General features: G+C 41.4%; 1 protein-coding gene across 1 annotated transcript in view; it reads right to left on the bottom strand.

Annotated features, from left to right (window-relative positions):
- Window positions 1–25,061, bottom strand: part of Adgra3 (adhesion G protein-coupled receptor A3) — a 102,384-nt gene that overhangs the window by 58,413 nt on the left and 18,910 nt on the right. Inside the window, exons 2-3 of the mRNA XM_048363860.1 lie at window positions 7,580–7,651; window positions 1,473–1,544 (exon numbers count right to left, since the gene is read on the bottom strand). Coding sequence (XP_048219817.1) covers window positions 1,473–1,544; window positions 7,580–7,651 — 144 coding nt within the window. The remainder of the gene's footprint in view (window positions 1–1,472; window positions 1,545–7,579; window positions 7,652–25,061) is intronic.

Raw genomic sequence — 25,061 nt, 5'->3', positions numbered from 1 at the left:
GATAAATAACAAGGGGCTGGGGATATAGCCTAGTGGCAAGAGTGCCTGCCTCGGATACACGAGGCCCTAGGTTCGATTCCCCAGCACCACATATACAGAAAACGGCCAGAAGCGGCGCTGTGGCTCAAGTGGCAGAGTGCTAGCCTTGAGCGGGAAGAAGCCAGGGACAGTGCTCAGGCCCTGAGTCCAAGGCCCAGGACTGGCCAAAAAAAAAAAAAAAAAAAAAAAAAAGATAAATAACAAGATATAAAATCTAAGGTATTCAGTAATTTTTTATACATATCTTAATGAAACTGGGTTCCCTTCAAGCTTTCTCCTGGCACTGAAGTATTCTTAGCATTACTTTTCTATTACCCAAAAAAAAAAAAAAAAAAGTGGTTAATATGGTCGTGTGGATGACAGGAGAAAATGACACATGGTCCTCCATTGAAAACTTTTCAGGGGAAATATAATCTACTTGAGAAAGTACTCTGGGAAAAATAATTAAGACAAATATTGGCCCCAGCCTCAGACAGATTGTGTCTACTACCCATTTCACATGTACTGTATATTCCTGTTGTGGACAATTATTAAGTCAGAGTTCTAAGCTACCCTTTTCTTGAGTATTGCTCAAATAGCCACACAAAATTTATGTGTTAACACGTAGGTTTTCATCTTTTTCATCCTTCTCTGTTATAAGGTTCCTGGCTAAGAATTGAGCAGGACAAGGGGGAAAATTATGTTTCCTCCACTACAATGTCAATTTCCCACTACAATCTGTGGTATCTTCCAGAGAAGTGGAAAGAAGCATGGTAAGCAGCTAACTCCCAGTAAGTGTCATGGATGTGGAAAGTGACCAGCCTGTGGCCACCTAAGGCCCCCAGAATCCTTTAGTACATGTCAGAACACACATATAATGCTCTGATCAACTATCTGTATTGATAATTTCATGTTGCCAGTAATGATCTTATTAATAATCAAATGGGCCTACGGGTAAAGAAAGGATTCCCCACCCCAGAGCCAGCTTCTCTGTGGGCTGAGGAGAAAAAGTCACTGTGAAAAGAACACAGTAGGGGCTGCCTCCCATCAGAAGTAATAAAAATGATTCCTTAGACTTGTAAATAACAATTACACACAAATAAAAGGCACATGAACATAGCATTTATATCATTCATAAAAATGGCCTCAATTTATATGTTATTTATAACAAGATACAGTTTGAAAGGAGCCACAAATAAAAAATTATCTAAGATTATGCTAGCCTGTAAAACTAACAAAGTAATGACTTCATCAGCTTAAGAGTAACACAATTGTGTAGCGCCAAACAAATCCTAACAATCATCCAAGCTACTCATATTACACTTTCTGTTCTTTCAGAACAGATGAATCTCTAAAATTATTAAATACCCTTTTATTGTTCTCCTGAAATAAGTTAAGGGCTACTTATATGACAGAATCGTACAAGTTCATAAGAAAGCAACTTAAGCACTCACAGTCTTTTGAGTGATGAAAGTCCCCAAAAGGCACCTGGATCTATACTACTAATAAGATTGTTCCGGAGGTCCCTGTTAAAAATGAAATAAAAGTTACTCACTTATCAACACTTTAAGAAATATTCAGGCATGCTAGACTTACCTGTTGTACCAAAAACAAAAGTAATAGTAATAATCATGGGAAAACAAAAATAACTAAAGCCAACAGTTAAGCCAAGATCACCCTGCAGTGACAAAAAAACAACTCAGATATGAGAAATCTCCCTCCAAAGCCTCTCATTTTATTTTGGTCAACATAAGAATAAAAGTAAAGCTCATAGAAGGTACATAATAACAAATTGACAGTTGTCACTGAACTATAATCATATACATATATGTCTACAATTCAAAGCCAGATGAGGCAGGACCACCTCTAAGACTTTTATCTCCAAAAAGCCAGAAGTGGAGCTGTAGCTCAAGTGTAGAGTGCCAGCCTTCATTAAATAAAAGTTAAGGGACTGTGCCTAGACCCTGAGTTCAAGCCCCAGTACTGACATAATATGTACATGTCGTTTTGGTTTTTCCTATTTTTTTCCTCCCTAGTTAGGTTTTCTTACTTTGTAGGTTTCTCATGAAGTGAGGACATACATAATATAATTTTTTCACGGTACTCAGTTCAGAGCAAAGATGCAAAAAATCTACATCTCTGGATCTAGTAACAGTCAAATTTATTCTCCTCCACCTCAAGCATAGTCAGTGTCACGAACATAGTGCTCTTCCAATAGGGGGCAGCAGTGAGCACAGCAGGTAAGCTTTTGGGCAGCAGATTAAAGTTGCTTCTGTCCTCAAAGCACGTAGGACCACATAGGAACTCTAAAGTGATTCTTTACAACTGCTTTTTAGCCACACTTCTGCAGTCAAATAGTGCTACGTCCTTGGGATCAATTCTGGACTAAGACTTACATCAAACTCTCATCTCTGGGGATTTGTCTACTGAGTCTAGTGGTCTCTAGTCCTCTGTCTGGGAGCCTATGTCATCAGACCAGCTGTTCTTTTTCGGGGGAGTCTGTGTTTCTTCCTAACAATGGCAACCCTGTTTCTTCCTAACATAGTAATATTTGGGTTTCCTATGTTTTATTTCATAATCACACATGGCTTAGGGCTGCCACACTGTTGGCAAAACACCACAAGTATGCAGAGGAATGCTCAACACACGCCAGGATAGTACGTACATTGACTTCCTGAGTCCCTTACTTATTTTAACAGAGGTTTAAGATCATCCTGGAAGTAGCTGGTACCACAACGGGGAAGTGACTTGGCACTGCATTCTAAGCTGGCAGATTTTCCAAGAAAACTGGACACACACTCCCTTGTATTTCATAACATGGTTTGTTTAGAGGAAGTAACTATTAAACACAGATACAAACCTTCTTCTGATTACCATACTGAATATATTACAGATCAGAACTAAGGTAATTAAATATTCTACAAGAAAATGGCTTTCTCAATATTGATAGCTATCCTATTTTTTTTTAATTGGAGAACTGGCACTTCAGCTTCTAAAGCTATTTCCTGAAGTAGGTGAAAAGATCACCTGGATATTTTTGAGCAGAAGAAAAGAAATCATGTAGAACGTAAGTTTCCTATCCTGAGTGCTACGCAGCTAGTGTGCCCAATCTCCAGGCACCTGCTGTGGCCCAACTGTCTCTAGGTAGAAGCGCTCTCTGGGCTACCCCAAGAGTACACAGGAAGCTCAGAGAATGGCAAGTGGCCTTGGGAGATCCTGAGGCATGGGGAGGTTAACAGCAGAGAAACCTGGTTTCGAGCTGGGAGGTCCCTGCTGTGCGCATCCTCGGGCCACAAGCTGCAGCAGGAATCAACTCTGTAGGAACAGCTCACACTTTCTGCCACATTCCCAAACACACAACTGTGTAAACACCTCCTGAACAAAGCAAAGCAGCTAGGTTCCCCACTCACTTCAGCACCTGCTAGGGAGGTGCAGTTTCTTATGCTGACCCTGCCAGGACCCAGGCTGAGAACTGACACTCAGCTCCCGGTTTTGTCCACTTCATTCAAAGGGCAAGAAGCAGAAGGAACAGGTTCAAACCCATTCAAACACTTAGCTGGGCAAACCTGTAATCTGAGCTCCTCAAGAGTCAGATCTGAAGAGAGCAGTGTGAAGCCAGCCCAGAAAAGCCCCCGAGACTCTTATTATTTCCAAATAACCACCAAAATAGCCAGAAGTGGAAAGGTAGCTCAAGTATCAAAGAGTGCTAGCCTTGAACACAGAAGCTCAGGAACAGCACCTAAGTTCAGGGCACACACACACACACACACACACACACACACACACACACACACACCAACACTCAGGAGGTCAGAAAAGGACATTCCAGAAGGCAACAATGGGAACACCAAGAGCCGTTATCACTTATTGGATATGAGTGAATCACTACACTAAGGGTAAGTTTGCAGGGGTTACTTTTGCTTTTCTGCAGCCTCTTTCTTACTTCTCCAATTACTTCAACATTCTCCTTAACACCCCTCCATTTAGGGCACTTGATCACACTCGTCCAGGTCTCTCAAACACCCTAGGATGCACAGGAAGGAGATACTCCATTTTTTTTGGGGGGGGGGGGGGCAGACAAATTATGGGTGAAAAAAGACCAAGACTGAGAAACAAAACTTTGTTAACTTTTGGTACAAGAGTATTTGTAGTTAATGATGGCTGACCGAAAAGTCATCACAATATTCAAGGTAGAGAATGCTTCTTCTCATTCACTATTATTTATATTTTTCCATAACACTAGTCCCATTGTCTGCAGGTGACCTGCAAATGATGCAACAGATATATGAATGTACAGGCATGTCCCAATATGGGAAGCGGGGGGATTGGGGGCAGATATGTCAAATTGAAGCAAGTAAACTAGAAATTTCTGAGATTAGGGCTTGTTTTCAATGTTCCATATGCTTAAGTTTTTTCATAGTAAAAATTTAATACTTTTTCATGGTAAAATTTTACCTCTGTCCCCCAACTTTAAAAAGTTCCAACTTTTTAAGTTTATGAGGTTGTAAGCCATAGGAAGTACAACAAATAAATCATCAGCCCCAACTTACAGGTTCCTGTCTCCTCTGCCTCAATCCCCAAGCGACCCCAACCCTATACCTCAAAGAGATGATTTTTATGAGAAAACCCAATCCATGTGTTTTCTACTTGTTTCGCATAAGCTAAAAAGAAAACGCTACAAATAGAAACACATAATGTCAGTGCCATTTTTTTTCAACATGCAAGTTTTCCACTTCAGATTCTAAGCAGTGTGTAGAAGAGAAACTGATTTAGCTAAAGCAGCACATAAGTCTGTGGTCAATGATGAACTGTGTGTGCTTCTAGAAAATACCTCTCATGAATAACTGAGCATTGTATCATGATTTAAAGATACACTCTTCTTCCTTAATAATAAACATTTCTTGACACATTATATAATATATAGTAATGCCACATTAATCAGGCATTGCCAAAATATATTTATAGTCAGACTCTCTCATTTAATACCCCCTCCACCCCCATCCAACCCACACCATCGCTAGGAAGCCTATGTTTAACTTTAGGATAGAGAAGTACACAGAGCACATTGGGCCATTATAACTAAGTGAAAAGAAGCGTAAGAACTGTTTTAACAAAACCAAAGGAGTATTTTCACAGATCTTGGTAAAAGCGTTAACCACATGGCGTGATTACATGTCTTTTAAAACACCAGACCCTCGCTTAAAATGCTTTCAGCCACCAAGGAGACAATTCTATGGCATCCCAAAAAGCAAGAAGAGTGGCTTTTAGGGTTGGTTTATCCACCTCATAGATCCACCATCCTCTGTATTTTTAGGGTGACCCTCAAACACAACCCAGTATCCCAGGTACCAGGCAGAGTTAGGAAACACAACCACTTCCTACACGCCCCTTTTTGGAGGTTATGAAATTTATCCTCTTCTCTCTCTTTCTTTCAAAAGTAATGCTAAGACTGAGGTCTGGATTTCAGTGCAGTGCTTAGGGTCTGTACACGTGAAGATGCTCTTCAACAGAGAAGGTAAAAGGAGACCTCCGCTCCAGGGCCAGCATTGAGGTCTTAGGCTGGAGTCTCACAGCCATATGTATACACATATGTATGTGTATACACACACACACACACACACACACACACACACACACACACACATCTATTCTTCCAAAGACAGGTGGCATTCTGAATTTCATTTACAAACAGGCCCCTGGCTGAAACCAGTCATTTACTCTCAATACCACCCACAACAGCAACCTAATTTGTTTCCACCATGTTCGGAGCTTTATTAACAACAAAAGGCTGACAATCAGGTCAAAGATAAAGGAAACTAACAAGTAACTATAAGAAGGGTGGTAATACACCACAGCACACACCATCAGCCACATGGCTACAATGTCTATAATAACTATAATCCACCATATCAAGCCTAAGAGCCAACAACAAAGTGGGTTTCTGCATACAGTAGAGGCCACTTATGACCCCAGGAGTGCCCATCCAGGGAAGGCCACACAGATCTCTTTTGACTGTCAACTTGGCACCTAACAGATATCATACAATGTGCTGCATGTGAGGTTATCACTCAGTAACCATTCTTTACAAGAACTGAAAACCCAATGGGAACTCAATGCCTGCCATATGCTAACATTGCCAGGGACAGACAGCTCTGGCAGGGTTCTCCCAGAACCCCTGTCTGTGTCATATGTGTAATCCTCTCACTCCAGTCTCTAATCTGCCAGCCCTACTCAGTTAGCAAGGACAATTTCTATACCAGAGGTACTTCACTGTACAGGGAAGAAATTCCTTTCTCGATGCCTCTGGTACAATTCAACTCAACCCAACTGTTCCAAATATCCATTCCTCAGCAGCAGCCAGGCAATGGTACAAAGGACATGGTGCTCTGAGTGCTGTCAGGCCTGCAGGCAAGGATGCAGCCTCTGAGGCTCATGTACTGTGCAGACTATGACAATGCACACCAAAAAAAAGAAATCTGAGAACCAATTACTGCCATGCAAAGAGAGGATGCCATGTGTTTCTGCACATACACCTGTGCATAAGTACATACTAAGTGCATGCATAGACATGTAAGTGTGGGTGCAGGTGCTGTATATGCATATGCGTACAAGCACATACATATAACCTAACTTACAGGCAGCTGATGTAAATGAAACCACAGGGATATAAAGGATAAAGAGCTCACAGTGTTTGGTGATTCCGTAACACATCAGCAGCCTAAGCAAGAAAATAGTGTGAGGTCTGAAAGCAGAAGCCCCTTGGTGAAATGGCCAAGGCAGAGCCAAGCAAGCAGAGGAAAAAGAGTGAGGCAGGGGGAAGAGAAGAAAAGTGAGACCTGTCTGTAACTTCACAGAAATGAAGGTGTGGCTGAAATTTTATCCTAAGGTGTAAGTAGTAAGACAGTGCAAAAGAGAATCCTGGAGGAACATGCAGAAAACAAGCAAATTACATATCTGTCTCCCAAAATTCACCAGAATCACTGTTTGTATTGGATATCATGAAAACTAGATTTAATTAGGCAAAAATCTACTAGTATGTTTGTAGACAGCTGAATAAAATGTAAAGCATAAAAAAAGCTTTGTCCCTTGACATGTATTTCTTCTGTTTACCTGTAAGATACACACCGTTTTACCATTCAGAATTTTAAAACATGCTCTACCGTTTAAGCCAGTAATCAGTCGATTATGTCCTATAGCTGGTTTTGAAAAATAAAGCTTTATTAGAAAACATCCATGCTGATGTGCTTGTTCTCACTATACTGGCATATTCCAACTTTGGGTAATATTTATTGTCCGTGACTGCTTTCACACTTCAGTGGCAGGGCTGCCTCACTGTGACTGACCACACTGCCACAAAGCCTAAATTTACTACCTGACCCTTTATAGGACATTTGTTGACCTCTGCCACAATGACTTATTTTTCAAAACTCGACGCCTAACATTTTGTCTAACAAATTTTGGCAAAAAACTCTCTTTTGAGTAGTTGAGGGTTTAACAATATGTGTACAGTGAAAAATGTATTAAGTAAAAGAAGAAGAAATGATCATGAAAGAATACTTACAATCTTTCAAGGAGACTTAACCCAGAAAATGAACCGTTCTTCAGCTCTGATATTTTATTGTTACTCAGAATCCTAAAAATGACAAGAAAAAATATAAGTTGTCTGGTATACACCATCAATATCAAAGTAATTTAGCTCGTTATGTGGAAGCCGATGAGGGATTCTCAGAAACAATTTATTACCCAGAATTTTTTAGATGGCTTAGAGAACAGGAGCTCCCCCTTCCCCCAAATAACTCATATGTCTTGTCACATCTTTGATCATTCCTGTCACACTTAGCCAAAAACTTATAAAAAGGGCAAAGTAGTCAGCAGACAGAGCTTCAAGTCCAACACAGAGAAATAGAATGGCTGTACATTTATAGAATCCATCAACTTCCATAAGCTGAATACTTATTTAGTAGAATTGGAGAGTTAATAGAAAAATGCATTATATGTATGCGAGCCATAAAATACTAACCTTATAAAGAAATAAAGTATCTTCTAGATGTCATTTCAATAATGCTGGCTGTTATTTATAATTTAACACACAAACCTGTTCATGTGTCAGGAGACACAGAAGGCTATATCACATTCTAGCTCAACTACTAAAAGAATGTCCACTAAAAAATAAACTAGAGGCAAAAACGGATTCTAAAAAGTGACCGTGGGGCTTAAACCCCAGGCAGGCCTTTGTGAGAGGAAACGACAGGGATCAGCTTGCTTCCTCAGCAGGCTGGACCGTCAAGTCCCTGCTGCACCCTGAGTGTCAATGAGGAGTTTCCACCAGCAAGGTGACAATGGGGGAAGGAAAATGACAAACGTAAGGCAAGAGTAAGTAACCAGCCCTGAGCACAGTAGCACATGGCGGGGGCAGAATGTGAACCGAGGCCTGTTCCATTCTACATGCTGCGATCTTTTTCGCCCTGGACTCCTCACAGTGCACCCTTCCTTGTCTGCCAGGAGCATTTCTCCTTCCTACATGCACTCACGCCACGAATGGTGTTAGTGAACTTTCAGGAATAGCCTTCACAAGATTAGCACTTTTGTTTTCTCTAAAAAAAAAATAAATAAAACTCTTGAGCTGGAGAAGAAGCTCAGTAGGACAAATCACTTAAGTCAGTTGGGTAATATGCCCTTGGTTGCTTGGGGTGGCGGGGGGGGGCGGTGTTGAGGAGGAGGCTGATTTTTTCTTTTACTTAAAGCAAATAAAAATGGACTGTTAACATTAGGGTATTTTTTTAATGTAAGAATTTCTAAAACTAAATCTCATTCTATGAGATTAATACACTAAATATAATATACCAAAGCATTTGCGGGGGGGCGCGGATTGAGAACTCCTAAAATAAAATCAAACCTGCCTGAATTTGGGTCAGCTCCATTAATCACTTTCAAGTTATGTTGGCCATAAGCAAATCCCACCAGCTCTGAGTAACAGAGCTCCTCCATTCATAGCATGGGAAGAATCTCATCTACCTCACAAACATTAAGAGACACACCCAGTTAGAAGCCATTATGGTTTAAATTGTTTCTTTGGTTCCAAGGAACATATCCTTCTTCAATATTCATGAACTGAAAGCATAGCTTGCAATTAAAGTCTCTCACTGTTTGTTCTGCCCCTTTGCCAAAGCTGTTAGTGAATCAAGGATACAGTTTAGATTATTAAGACCAAGTAAGTAAGTGATTTTTAAAAAAATGCCATGTAAGATACAACAGCATTTTTCCTAATCACAGGTTCAGGGAAAGCAAACTGAGACCCGCACGTGGCCACCAGGGTGAGAGGAGCCTGATCTCTGCGTGAAGCTGTGTATACATCCACAGCCTCTCTCCCCACTCTGGCCCACTCAGTCACCACATTACAAAAAGGAAATGTGTGCATCCAACTCCTGCATCTCAACACGATCTACAAAACAGACAAGAACTCACACCACCAAAGAAGGCAGTACTCAGAGAATTAAATTACCCTGCCTCTCAACCATACAACTTTGTGCATCTATTAAAAAAAAAGGAATCTTTTAAAGAAAACCTGGAGAAAAGAGAAATGCTGCCCATCAATGAAAAAAAAAAAAAACCAAACAGCAAAACTTATTCCACCTACTGAAGAGAATCTATGCACAGACAAAACAAAGACTGTGAAGACAGGCCAAGATGGTCACTATCTCACTATTTTAGTGAGGTTCCACTGACTTGTTTCTTGGTCATCTTCACAGTAACTTTTGGAAACATCTAGAATAAAACTCTTGTTTTCATTTTCCTCCTGATAAGAGATGTAATAACTATGCTAATAGAAATATGCCTTAAAATTGAATTAGATTTCAGTGTACTTATAATCTAAGGAACAAAAACTGGAGGAAAGAATACTTGAAGGGCTACATTTATTTTCTTGAATCTAAAGTATTGTTCACATAGTGATCAGAAGTCTCAGAGAACAGTGGAGCTCAAATTCAAAGCACAAAGATTCAACCCAGACTTTAAGATGAGGGAGAAGGGAGGGTGGAAAGAGGAGGAGATTAGAAGAATTACCAAGTTCCCTTCCAATATCTTTCTTAAGTTTTTTTTTTTTTTACAATGACTCATAGTTTAATATGTAAAGTTGCTGAGATCTTCACAGTGATGGGAAACTCACCACCAATAAGTCAAAAACATGGAGACTAAAGTAAAATACACATACCCCCGAGCTCAGAGATTTTAGGACTCCATTGCTGAGTGTGGAATGAAAGCCCAATACAGAAGGAGTGTGTAGAGAGGCCTGCCTAGGTGCTGGTACATCATTCACTCAGTACTGCTCCAACAAGGCAACTGCCACTTGCTCAGTCATAAAGCCTTTGGTACAATAAATGATAGATTTTATTGAGGAGAGTGAAAAGGAAGACATTTCATCACACTTAAAAAGTTGTAACTGTAACCTTAAAAATATAGTTTATAACCTCAAGTTAATATATTCTGTCTCTACATTACTGGATGTGTTTAAGGATTTCATGCAGGAAAACAGGATCAGTGTAAATAAATCTACTCTGCAGACAGCTTTTATACTCAATTTTTGAAATGGGGGCACTGTGGAACTTGAAAATGCATAATATCATAGATCATTATAAACCTAAAACCCATTCATAATCAATATTTTTGCTGACATATTTGAAATTTCAAACTGCCTCAGAGGTAACTCAATGAAAAACATAAAACTTGGCCCAAGTTGTAAAGCTTATAAATACTCACTTCCGATCTATACTAATAATGTTAACAACACATGATCTATACTCAACTCAGGAGGATGCTGGAGCTCAGAAGTCAGAGGTCCACCAACACTTAACACAGTACTGAGGTAGTTCAATGTGTCACATACACTGAACTATGAAAGGAGGACTTACGGTAGACTTCTTAGGGAAAATGGAAGTATAGCTTTTCTCACAAATTCTAAGTCCAAGAATGGAACAGAACCCCTAAAATCTGTTGAGAGAAACTACACCCTGTATGCTCAAAGTCACAAAGTAATATAACTTTTAAAGGCAAATTTGAAAAATATATCTCAGGACTACAAACTATTCGGGTCAGTATGAGTAATGTAATTCTTTAACATACATGTATGTTATATACTTTAACATGTATGTGTATATATGTATGTATTTTTAAGTACCGAGAACGGAACCCAGGGCTACATCTCTACCCAAGAATGTAATTCTTGGTATCATCTGCTGGAAGGAACAGTCAGGACTACTGCAGTAAGAAGCATGGTTATAGTGGGAAGAATGGTTTTAGTGGCAGGACAGGTATATCCCAAACACACACCCAGCCCACCACCCCCCAACACACACAGAGCACTGTGAAGTGCAGCTCACTTAGCAAAATGGTGAGTGATCATTGATGTCTGCAGACATAATTAAGGATCTGGAGATAAAAATCATGCTGGATTACAGTGGATCCTACATTCAGAGATGTGTCCTTAGAGGGAGGGGAATGATACACAGAGTTCATCTGAAGAGGTAGTCAGACTTGAGACTCACAGAAACAACTGTACAGCAGTCAGATTTAGATGCCACACTTAGATGAGAAAAGGAGTAAAAATGACATTTTAAAAGTGTTTTGTCCCCACTGATATTCACTAACAGGTTTTTTTCTTTTTCTGAATATATGTTTTTTTTTTATCGTAAAGGTGATGTACATAGGGGTTACAGTTACATAGGCAAGGTAATGAGTACATTTCCTGTTGAAAAGTGTTACCCCCTGTCACATTTTCTCCCACTTTCCCTCCACTCCCCCCTCTCCATCCCTCCCCCCAAGTTGTAAAGTTCACTTCTAACATAGTGTCTTGTGAGTATCACTGTTGCATTGTTTCATCCTTTGTCTCACCATTTTGTTATTCCCCTTCCCTTCCCCAAATCAGAAAAATGTATATACAAGGCACAGGGTACTGGGCTGGAAATGTGGCCTAGTGGTAGAGTGCTTGCTAGCATGCATGAAGCCCTGGGTTCGATTCCTCAGCACCACATATACAGAAAAAGCCAGAAGTGGCGCTGTGGCTCAAGTAGTAGAGTGCTAAAAGAAGCCAGGGACAGTGCTCAAGCCCTGAGTTCAACCCCCAGGACTGGGGGTGGAGGGTGGGGAGACACAGGGTACTAAAATCAATAACAGTGACAACAGGAAATAAACTAAAGTGGGGGGGTGGGGAAAAACAAAGGAAACAGGACTTTTTCTCTGGTTAGCTCAGAAAAGAGCTCTACACTTTCTGATCTTACTTGGTCATGGTAGACATTGTACATAAAATACATACTTGCCTGAACAGAGTACTTTCAAATCAGGAGAAGGGTTATGAAAATAATTTTTTTAAATTGAGTTGAGCCAGGCCTGGTGGTCCACACTTGTAATTCCAGTTACTCTAGGGGTTGAGATGAAGAGGGTTATGGCTCAAGGCTAACTCAAAGAGTGAGACCTTCCCATCTCAGCTAAAAGGCCATGTGTTGATGCAGGTTAATAATCCCAGCTATGCAGGAAAGTGTAGGTAGGAGGATCAGGGTCCTAAGCCTGGCCTGTTCATAAAGTTTTATATCTTACATGAAACAACTCAAAAGTAGCAGGGGCTGAGGCCATGGATGAAATACTAGAGAACCTAACAAACACAGAAGCCCCTTCCCCCTCTTTCTCTCTCTCTCTCTCTCTCCAAATTAAAGCGAGTCAAGAAAAACAGAACATTTTCTTAATTCACACGAATTAAAGTATATCATCTAGAATGTCTTCATCTGTCCAGTCAAGAGAAAAGTCAGTAACATTTCCTATGGAAAAAAAATCAAGTGACAATCCTTGCAGAAGTCAATGTGACTCACTAGATTCTTCCGTGTGTGTGTGTGTGTGTGTGTGTGTGTGTGTGTGTGTGTATGTGTTGCCAGTCCTGGGGCTTGAACTAAGGGCCTGTGTACTGTCCCTGGGCTTCTTTTGCTCAAGGATAGCACTCTACCACTTGAGCTATAGCATCACTGCTGGCTTTTCCTGTTTGTGTGGTGCTGAGGAATGGAACCCAGGGCTTCATGCATGCTAGGCAAGCAAGCACTCTACCACTAAGCCACATTCCCAGCCCCTCACTAGATTCTTATTTTTTTGTGTGTGCTGGTCCCAGGCTTGTGTAATGTTAAAAAGTTTTCATCACACAAATGAACTTACACCCAGGAGCACTCATGCATTCTCAGCCCCCAGCCCTGCTTCCACCAAGCCCCTTCCCTCATCCCCTTGGCCATCACCTTCTTTCTCTCTTTGTGGATTTGTTCATTCTGCATATCTTGCATGAAGAGAATCCTATAACAGATGATCCTGTGTGGCTGACTGGTTTCTATCATTCTGCGTAATTTTTTTAAAGTTCACTGAGGGGGTAACAAGTTGAACAAGAAATGTACTCAGTGCCTTACATATGAAACTGTAACCCCTCTGTATTTCATTTTGACAATAAAGGGAAAGAAAAAAATGTTTGATAGCCAGATGCTGGTGGCTCATGTTTGTAATTCTAGGTACTCAGCAGGTCTGAGATCTGAGGATCTCAGTTCGAAGCTAGCCAGAGCAGTAAGTCCACGAGACTCTTAAATCCAGTTCATATCAAAAATCTGGAAGTGGGAGTAGCTCAAGTGGTAAGAATGCTAGCACAGAATGAAAAAGCCCAGGCCCTGATGTTAAGCCCCAGGATGGCTGCCCCCAATATAGATAGATATTTGTTCATTTATATATTCAAATTATGCTATCTATCACATATATATTTATAATAAATAAAAATTAACAGAATATATTAATATAATTATGTTACTAATTAATATACAATACATTATATATGATTTAGCATAAATTAATTGTACTAAGGGACTTAACCGTGATATTTACATGTATACAATGTACTTTGCCAAATATACCTCATTTGTATTACTCATTGTTATTCTCTTATTCTTACTTGCTGGGAAGAATTAACTTAGAAATTAGCCCTTAGTTGTATTTACCTGAAAAAAACAATAAGCTGGCCTGAGTAAAATGGGAGTAGGAGACTTTTCTTGTTATGGACCAGATGTGTGGAGAATCCTCAGCTGTGGGCGACACAAGTTCTCACTGGGCTGGCCTAGCCTTACCTTGCTGGTTGTCAGAAGAGAATCTGAGAACATTCTGTGCCCAGGTCCTTCAACACTTGCTCCTCCCACAAAGGTTAGATATCTTTAGACAGAAGTCTAAAGGCTTCCATTGCCTCCAGCTCCCTCTGCCTTTGTTTTCCAGTCATTTTCCCCAGTCAGTGAGTATCTTGTAATTCTATCTAGCTCCTGTGTTTCTCAGAGACCAACCGATGAGGTGCTCACAACATTTGTTCAGTATATGAATGACATCACAGCGAAACACCTGTGTACTACTAATGTATGTTAATAAAACTGGAAAGCAAATAAATGAAAAAGAATATGGCTGTGCTTAAATTACTATGCTCAAAGATTCTTCCCTGAAGAGTACAGAGATAGCACCTGTAATTTACCGGCCCCTAGTGGCATAGGGAAGTATGTGTCTCAGGTACCAGTTCATCCTCTCTAAAATCGATCAAAATGTCTAATTTTCCTTCTTGTCTTGTTGCAATGCAGTGCGCTAACATACTTTCCCCCACATTTTAGCCCTTCTTAAGGAAGAAACACCTAATTTTACCACAGGAAATATCTAATTGTTGGGGAAAAGTAGAAATGAACTTACAAGTAGTTAATACTGTTGAACATTTTACATCTGGATCCTAAAATTTGGAGTAATGATTATACATTTAGGTTTCACTGTGACACAATGTTGTATTCTGGGGAGCGAGAAAATCCACCAAGCACCATTTGGGTGACAAGTGAGTTTTATTAGACAGTTTGCAACTGCCTTGCCTCAGGCTACCGCAGAGCTAGGAGCAGTTGCAGCCTCCAGGGGGCGAGTTTCTTTCCTTTCTTCCTTTCCAGGCTTCTCCTGTCCACAGGCCTCTTGTTCTCCACAGCCCTCTTTTCTCCATAGGCCTGAATTCTCCTAGCGCCTCCAATTTCCACGTGGCTCTCCGCAGGCCTCGACGCTCCACAGGCCTCCGCTGGCACCGTCTCTTGCTCCTTCGACAAACACCAGGCTCCTCACAGGCCTCAGGCTTTGGACTTCCCTACAGTCTTAAGGCTGCAGGCTCCTTCGCAGGCCTCAAGCTCAGCTCCGCTCCACTGCTCCGAGCAGCTCGGCTCTGCTCCACCCCTCTGCAGGCCTGGCTAGGCTCAGTTCAGCTCTCCTCTGCTCCACTCTGTCTGCTCTCCTCAGGCCTCTAGCTCTCAGCAGGCCTCAGCTCTGCAGGCGAGACTCTCCTCTCTTCCAGCCCAGAGCTAGGTCGCTCCAGCCTCCATTCTCTGCATGCCCCGACTTGGGCCTCCCACGGCCACTCATCCAGACTTGGGCCTCTCTCTGCTACTGGTCCCTACTCGGGCCTCCTCCGTCTGCAGGACCGGGTCAGGCCTTTGTGCACTACAGGCCCAGGGCTCGTGCCTCCTCCATCCAGAGGCCCGGGCTCCCCTCAGGTCTGAAGGGAACCCAGGCGCCGCTCAGATCCACGAGGCATCTCCTGGCTCCTTGCTTTCTCTGGGCCTCTTCTCTTTCTCCCAGAAATCCTGCACTCTTATATCCCCCAGCTGCCTGCAGTCTGGAGGTGGTGGTTCCGGTCCCCTCAACGTGGGGCGGGATCCCCTTTTATGTTCAGCAGTGGGGCGTGGCAATAATGACAATATGGGGTGGGGTTTCTTGCCACCCCCCCCCCAGATTATTACAACAATATCAAAATACAAAGCTATGTGAAAGGAGACTAGATACTGTATATGCATCAGAGTAATGAAAAGTACAGAAATTTTAGCAAATGTCCCAAATTTAACATTTCAGTGAGGCCAGAAAGTCCTTTTTGTGAAGCGTTGAGAACTTCCATTGGAGTTGCAAACATCTCTAAGTAGAGGGCTAACTACCTCTGTAAGAGAAATACTTAAACTTTTAGTGAGCATGATTAATTTAAATGTGGGAGAACACTAAAGAGAGATGAGGGAGAAAACTTGCTAAATGAACTCAGTAAAAGATGTCAAAAATGTCTTAATAATTCTGAGCCATCCAAATTATATTATCATGGCCAAAGATCTTAAAGAAAAGGTCAAGATCATTTGTATAAAAAGGTGGAAAAAAAGACAATGTAACATTTTGGAGTGATTTAAAATGTCTTTTATTTTGCCTAGGTAAGACAGAAGAAACAACTGAATAAGGAGTAAAATGTTAGCAATAGAAAATATAGGGGAATATGGGTAAAAATACAAACAGGTTCCTAATCCATGACTTGAATTAACCTGCATAAAGAAAAACAAATTGGAAAAGGTTTTGTTGTTAAAAATCCTACCATTTGGATCCTAGCTGATTAATAAGAGATTCCAAAAAACTCTAAATGAGAGGGTTGCAGTAGACAAGAGAGGCCTAAAGAAGTGGCTATTCAAAGTGCAAGACAAAGAAATCCACACATTTAGAGAAACTAGCTCTTAGGAGTAATTATGTATCCTCTCAGGCTCCCTGATGGTATCTGAGTCAAAAAAAATTCCCAGCCTGCTTTTTTACTGCTTCATCTGTTCCTATTTGATACGTGATCTATTTTCACATTTCTTAATTCTCATCTTAATCCTTCTGCTCTGAATTTTTAAATAAATCCTCTGCTCAATTTTCCAGACCACTAATTTTCTAGGTCCTGAGTTGTTTCCATTTTGCCCTTCACATCCCATCTACTGATAGGAGCCAACTCTTTGTAACATTACACACCCACAGGGAACCCGCTCAGAACTCCTTTCCTCATCCTTTCCCATGAACTCTTCTTAGCCTTATGGATCGTTATTCCATTGAAGATGATGAGCTAGAACTTTGCTGGGTCAGTTAGCTTTATGCCAATCATTCTGCTAGGTTGACTTGATGCTGGCTGATTCTGTCGGATAACAAAACAAACTGTACCTCTACAGATGCAAAAGTTTAGAAATCTCTAAAGTCTCCTAACAGGAGACAGAGACACAGGATGAGTACATGCCAGAGAACTTCTTCCTGCTACCTATCCATTGTTTGGTCTTGGCAAACTTCCCCATCTGTTTAGTACTAAGCCAGAGGCAAACCAGACCACCAACCCCAGTAGGCAAACAGATCAGACAGCAGCATCTGTTTCAAGATCATTAATTCCTGGCTGAGCACTCACCTCAACCCACTTTTCTGGCCACTCCCTATAGTTTTGATTCTTGGCAATCTTCCAGGCTGTTAAGAATGTATTTTTCTAGTGGATCCATTCCTTTTTTTTTTTTTCGGGGGGGGGGGGGGAAGAGTTCCATTGCTGCAGGTTTCACCAGCATTCTGATCCCACCTGCCTTGGTGCACACAGCACACCCTGTGCTCCGCTCACACCTCCAGAGCACCTTCTCCTCTGTCAGCCCTGTCCTGGGTCAGATTGTATTTCTACATTTCTGCTACTGATGCCTTAACAAAAAAGTACACAAAAGTAGCTCAAAGCATATTTATTTAGGGGGTCATAACAGAGTCATTCCCTAAAATGACAGGTCCACCTCCCCTAAGAGATTCTCTGGATGATAGCCTTGGTTTCTAGTGCATCTAATCCAGTATAGGGAAGGGAGGGAGGGAGGGAGGGAGGGAGGGAGGGAGGGAGGGAGGGAGGGAGGGAGGGAGGGAGGGAGGGAGGGAGGGAGGGAGGTGAGAGAGGAGAGAGAAGGGAGGAGAGGAGGGAAGGAAGAGAAGGCAAAGAAAGGAGGGAGGGTGGGGAGGAATAGAAAGCAAGAATAAAATTCCCTTAAGAGAATTAATAATACTCTTAATAAACACACTAGTGCCTATTAAACAGAAATAGCTGCTAGTTAAAGTGGACCAAACTTCAACAGTCTTGAGCCTCAATGACTTCACGCGCCATCTCCATCCTGGTCCACACCCAGCCACCAAGCCTGGGGGAGCTGCTGAGGAAGAGAACACCTGGCTGAGTTCCCAGACTGTAGAGCCTAATCAACGCTTTGTTTGGAGTCACTTTCCTAGTCCCTGCCTTCTCCCTGGACAATGTCTATGCGTGCAACACCATTAACTATGTCCTGTACACCTGAAATGTTTCCTTCCCGGCTGGGCCTTTGCTCCTGCCAGGTTCTTGGCCACACCACCCAATCATTTAAAAACAGAATATCAATGTATCTGCAGTGTTCTTCTGTCTTTGCCAACCACCCCGTTTATTTAAAATAAGCTACAAAGATAAATGTGAACTTTGACCGCCCCCCCCACCTCTAAATGTTCTCTGTGTCAATTATCTTGGCGTCTTAATGGTGTCTAACATCATATAATTTGGCAGGTGAGTGGTGCTAGTAACTCCAGCTGCAGCTGCCAAGGGCTGGACCACCACTGCACCAGCCCCCCAACACACACAAGTTCTCCTCTGTTCCAAGAAGGGGGTGTGGGGTGAGGCGTGTCACCAAAGAAACCTCTGGACTTGAGTCACCAGACCAGAGAATAAAGAAGGCAAGTCTGCTCTCATGACACAGAACTATCACAGGGGACACAGCACTAGATAGAAACACAAATAGGTGGCTCCACCTTGAACACTAACAGCACACAGAAGCAAAAATGCTAGTAAAACCATGACTTGATTTTTTGTAAGTACAATGAAGGGTGTTACCACTTAGACTAAACAAATCATGAGAAAGCCTAGCATATATGTTGTATTCTGGGGAGCGAGAAAATCCACTGAGCACTGTTAAAGGGGACAGATGAGTTTTATTAGTCAGTTTGCAACTGCCCGGGCTACCCTAGAGCCAGGAGCAGCTGCAGCCTCCAGGGGGCGAGGTTCTTTCCTTTCTTCCTTTTCACAGGCTTCTCCTGTCCACAAGGCCTCTCTCTACAGGCTTCTTGTTCTCCACAGGCCTCTCTCTCTCACAGAGCCTCCACTTGGCTCCACGTGGCTCTCCACGGGCCTCTCCTCTCTTCCGGCCCAGAGCCAGGCGGGCCCTGCCTCCATTCTCTGCAGGCCCGAATTCAGGCCTCCCTGTGCTGCTTGTCGGGGCTGCTTGCCTCTGCTGTCCTCAGGCCCAGGGCTCAGGCCTCCTTGGTCAACAGACCCAACCTCAGCTCCACAAGGCACCTCCTTGATGCCTTGCTTTCTCTGGGCCTCTTCCCTCTGCTCCCAGAAATCCTGCCTTCTTATATCCCCCAGCCACCTGCATTAGGGGAAGGGAGGTTCTGGTCCCCTCAACGTGGGGTGGGATCCCCTTTTACGCTCTGCAGTGGGGCGTGGCAATATGACATGGTTATTACATATACACAAATAAGAGGAGTTACAAGGGGAGAAAATACTTTAGAACAGAAGCAATAAAGAAATAAATGTCTACAAAAAAATCAAGGTTACTTACAACTGGAGATAAGGAATGAGAATTGATTATTTAGTGAGTAAAGGGTTTTATGTGGGGGACAATGGAATGATTTGGGGTTACAAAATACTGAGACTGTCTTTCATGTTACAGAAATGTACACTTACAAATATTCAAGATGAACAGGCACAAGTGGATCCTAGTTACTCAGGAGGCTGAGATCTTAAGATCAAAGTTTTGAGCCAGTCCTGGTAGACAAATCCATGAGATTCTTATTTCCAATTAACCAGCAAGAACTAGAAGTGAGGCTCAAGTAATAAAAGGTCAACTATGAGCAGGAAAAAGCCAATCAAGACTACAAGGTCCTGAGTTCAAGCCCCAGTCCTGGTACCACAAAAAAGGGGGATAAATATGTATATTTCACAATAATGAAGTAACATATAATAAATGTAAGCATACAATGACAAAACCAAAGAGGAAATGTGTCTGGTTTGTGAAAACTTATAAAGAGTAATCATGTATCTCAAGTAAACAATGTGTACCTGTTTAGATGAAAGTAAAATTTCCCAATCCCATAACAAAGAAAATATCTACACAGAAAAGAGTGGTAAATATTTTCTTAAAGCTTTCCTTCTACAGGCTTGGCAAGGTGCAGGAGAACAAACAATATGAACTTAATCTGTTTTCTCAAAGTTCTACACAACAGTATGTCTGACTTCAATCTTGGCTAAGGGAACAATTATTTAAAAGGAGACATCACATCAAAGATATCAACAGGTAACATACTATTATGACTATCCTATCATGAGATTAAAAGAAAGGAGGTGCCATGAGTAATTACAATAATACAACAGTTATGACCCAGGTACAGTCTCCCTCAGCTCCACAAATAAGGAATAAGTTCATTAAGGAACTTAGAAAGTTCCCAAGCATTTTTAACAAATGCCTAATATTTACCAAACAATGGTCTGTGTGTTCCTTATTATTTTGAATCCTCTATTTAGCACTTCCATACATTAAGAGGAAATAGCTTATTTATTCTGCTTCAACATTCACCACAGCAAGTTTGCATAAAACTCAATAGCATTTGGTTGACTAAGAAAAACCAAAAAGATCTAATGCCATTTCAGTTATCTTTCCAACATGTCTAAAAATGAAAAATTGTTTATTACCACTCTTTCTTATCTTCTGAACTACACACCACCTCCATGAGAAGAGGCAGCCCATTCTTCAAGGTATCTATATATACTAAAGTACACCTGGCACTTAATATTTATGAATATAAAAGCGAGTTTATCTGGCATTTTAATCAAACTGAAAGTTTCCTACTGGGACCAAACTGAGGATCTTAAGGATTGAGTTTTGATTTTTCAGCTGAAATTCTTGATGATGTACCAATTATTCATTAACGCAGAATACATTTGAGTAACTATAGTGCACTAGGAGTGACACCTAGGGTATAAAATCAGACCTCAGGACTAATATTGCACATGAATCTCAGTACTAAGTGCTGCAAGAAGTACACATAACAGATCCACAGGGAATAGAGTGTTTAAGTGCTGTTTGGATGTAAGATATTAGGGGCAACCTGTGTGAACTACGTCATGAGGAGTTAACAAACAGTAGAAATTTAAAGGGCAAACAAGGAAGAGGGAAATCCTTTTCATTGGCGATAACCTTGCAAAGGTCTGCCATCACTTTCTACTGCTGGGAAACAAGTTACCAGAGACTTGATTCACAGTTCTGTGGGTCTGAAATGGAAGCACACGGAAAGTGGGTCCTCTCATCGAGTGAACATTCCCACAAGACTGGATGTCAGTATAGCAAGGACACTGCTGTGTTCAAGAACAAGGTGGAAGCAAAGAAGGGGAAGGGGAACAGCCAGTCAGGGATCCACAGACACATGCAGCAGCCCAAGTTCAATGTGGAGAAAAGAAAAAAAATTGGAAAATGAGGAAGGCTAAAAGCAGATAAGCCATTTCTGACTGTAGACAGTACTCTGGGGGTAAAGCTTCCTGTTTAAATCAAAGGCTGTGATTACTCACTTGGGAAGGTCAATAACCTTCTAGAAAAGTCAAGAGGTAAGATCTAGACGAATATATTACATAGGTTTTTACTTAATAAAGGGGAAACTTCCATAGTCTTTATTGTCAAAACTACCACCACTACTACTACTACTACTACTACTACTACTACTACTAGTATACTACTGCTGCTGCCGCTTCTGCTGCTGACTATTACTACTACTAATAACAATAAAGTATGACTTTTTTAAAGTCAAATACCACTCAGGTTCCTCTGAGCCTTGCACATGAGAAGGCCTCAGCCTTAAGCTCAAATTTCTTAATCCATAGATTGCAATTTAGAGAAACTCAACAACTGGATCACTCCCCAAATGGGATCAGAATCTTCATCCTCCCCACCCCCATCTAGCACCTTGACCTGCCTTCAGTAAGAACCCTCTTCTTAGTCATTTTCCATCCAGCAGCCCCTGTCCTCACCACCCTCTTTGGGCTTTAACCGCCCCCCCCCCACCAGGTAGTTCCAATGGAGTGGAGCCAGACCCCCTCCCCATTGCCCTAGTCCTAACACCCAGGACAACAGCCTTGACTCAACTCTTCCCTACCATTTTAACAAGTGCTACAATTTTATTTTTTTAATTGAGTAAAGTGATCAGCTAAAGAGAATATAATTTCTTTTAGTGAAGAGATGGAGGTCTTTTATTGTTCCATATGAATTTCTGTATTGCTTCCTCTATTTCATTAAAAAATGGTGTTGGGATATTAATGGGCATTGCATTGAATTTGTAAATAGCCTTTGGCAATATTGCCATTTTGATTATATTAATCCTCCCAATCCAGAAGCATGGGAGGTTTTTCCATTTCCTTAGTTCTGACTTAATTTCGTTTTTCAAGGTTTTAAAGTTCTCATCAAAGAGGTATTTCACTTCTGTGGTTACGGTTATTCCTAGGTATTTTATGTTTTGGGGGGCTATTGCAAAAGGAGTTGCTTTCCTGATTTCAGCCTCGGTCTTTGGGTCGTTAGCATAGAGAAAGGCCGTTGATTTTTGAAGGTTTATTTCATATCCTGCAACTTTGCCAAAGTTTTGGATCAGCTCTAGTAGCTTGGGGATAGAGTCTATGGGATTCTTTAGGAATAGGATCATGTCATCTGCGAAGAGAGAAAGTTTAACTTCATCTTTTCCTATTTGGATACCCTTTATATTTTCTTCTTGCCTAATTGCTCTGGCTAGGAATTTTAGTACTATGTTGAAGAGCAGGGGAGACAGTGGACATCCCTGCCTTGTTCCTGATTTTAAAGGGAATGGCTTTAGTTTTTCCACATTTAGAGTTATGCTTGCTGTTGGTTTGTCATAAACTGCCTTGATTATATTCAGGAATGTTCCCTGGAATCCCAGTTTTTCCAGGGCTTTAAGACCTAGAATAGCAAAAACAATCCTAAGCAGAAAGAACAGTGCTGGAGGAATTACAATACCCAACTTCAAGCTGTATTAGGAAGCTATAGTAATAAAAACAGCTTGGTATTGGCACCGGAACAGGCCTGAAGACCAATGGAACAGAATTGAAGACCCAGAAATGAACCCACAGAACTACACCTACTTAATCTTTGATAAAGGAACTAAAACAATAGTATGGAAGAAAGATAGCCTCTTTAACAAATGGTGCTGGCAAAACTGGCTCAACACATGCAACAAACTAAAACTAGATCCTTATATATCACCCTGCACCAAAATCAATTCCAAATGGATTAAAGACCTCGAAATCAAAACAGACACCCTGAAAACACTAAAGGAAGGAGTAGGAGAAACACTTGGGCTCCTTGACACAGGACGGAACTTCCTTAACAAAGACCAGAAAGGCTACAAATCAAAGAAAGGTTGGACAAATGGGACTGCATCAAACTGCAGAGCTTCTGCACGGCAAAGGACATAGCTCGCAAGATAAACAGAAAGCCCACAGACTGGGAGAAGATCTTTACCGGCCATTCAACGGACAAAGGCCTCATATCTAAAATATATGCAGAACTAAAAAAATTACCCTCTTCCAAAACAAAACCGCAAAGAACCAAAAGCCCCCTCATCAAGTGGGCTAAAGACTTACAAAGAGACTTCTCTGATGAGAAAATGAGAACAGCCAGGAGACATATGAAAAAATGCTGTACATCACTGGCCATAAAAGAAATGCAAATCAAAACAACATTGAGATTTCATCTTATCCCAGTAAGAATGTCATATATCAAGAAAACTAACAATAACAATTGTTGGAGGGGATGTGGCCAAAAGAGAACCCTACTTCATTGTTGGTGGGAATATAAACTGGTTCAGCCACTCTGGCAAGCAGTATGGAGATTCCTCAGAAGGCTAAATACAGAACGCCCCTATGACCCAGCAGCCCCACTTTTGGGTATCTATCCAAAAGAACACAAACAAAATCACAGTAATGCCACCAGCACAACAGTGTTCATCGCAGTACAATTTGTCATAGCTAGAATCTGGAACCAACCCAGATGCCCCTCAGTAGACGAATGGATCAGGAAAATGTGGTACATATACACAATGGAATTTTATGCCTCTATCAGAAAGAATGACATTGTCCCATTTGTAAGGAAATGGAAGGACTTGGAAAAAATTATACTAAGTGAAGTGAGCCAGACCCAAAGAAACATGGACTCTATGGTCTCCCTTATTGGGAATAATTAGTACAGGTTTAGGCAAGTCATAGCAGAGCATCACAAGGCCCAATAGCTATAGCCTTATGAACACATAAGATGATGCTAAGTGAAATGAACTCCATGTTATGGAGACAATTGTTATATCACAGTTGTAACTACTTTCAAAATCCCATGTGTATCTGTAGCTTCTATTTTTTTTTATTTCTTTTTTTTGGGGGGGGGCCAGCCCTGGGGCTTGGACTCAGGGCCTGAGCACTGTCCCTGGCTTCTTTTTGCTCAAGGCTAGCACTCTGCCTCTTGAGCCACAGCACCACTTCTGGCCATTTTCTGTATATGTGGTGCTGGGGAATCGAACCCAGGGCCTCATGTATATGAGGCAGGCACTCTTGCCACTAGGCCATATCCCCAGCCCCGTAGCTTCTATTATTGATGATGTTCTTGTATCACTTTCCTGTGGTTGTACCTACACTATCTTTGTAATCTTATCTGAGTATATTGGAAACCGTGTATACTGGTATTGGAACTAGGAAATTGAAAGGGAATACCAAAATTGAGAGACACAGGGTAAAAAAAGACAAACAACTACAAAAGCAATACTTGCAAAACTGTTTGGTGTAAGTGAACTGAACACCTGGGGGGGAGGGTAAGGGGGAGGGGGGAGGGGGGTATGAGGGACAAGGTAACAAACAGTACAAGAAATATATCCAATGCCTAACGTATGAAACTGTAACCTCTCTGTACATCAGTTTGATAAAAAAAATTTGAAAAAAAAAAGAGATGGAGAAGGTAAAATTTCACATAATTAAGTTCCTGATCATCCCGTCAAATTCAAATGTAAGAACTCACTCTTAGCTCCCAAGCTGTACAAAAACAGGCAGAGCACTGCTTTGTTGACCCTTGTTCTCAAGAATGTACAGCTTGGAGGAAATAAGACTCTAAGAAACT

The sequence above is a fragment of the Perognathus longimembris genome, chromosome 16 (genome assembly GCF_023159225.1).
Source record: "Perognathus longimembris pacificus isolate PPM17 chromosome 16, ASM2315922v1, whole genome shotgun sequence".
Taxonomy (NCBI): Eukaryota; Metazoa; Chordata; class Mammalia; order Rodentia; family Heteromyidae; genus Perognathus; species Perognathus longimembris.
This window is presented reverse-complemented; position numbering and strand designations above follow the sequence as displayed.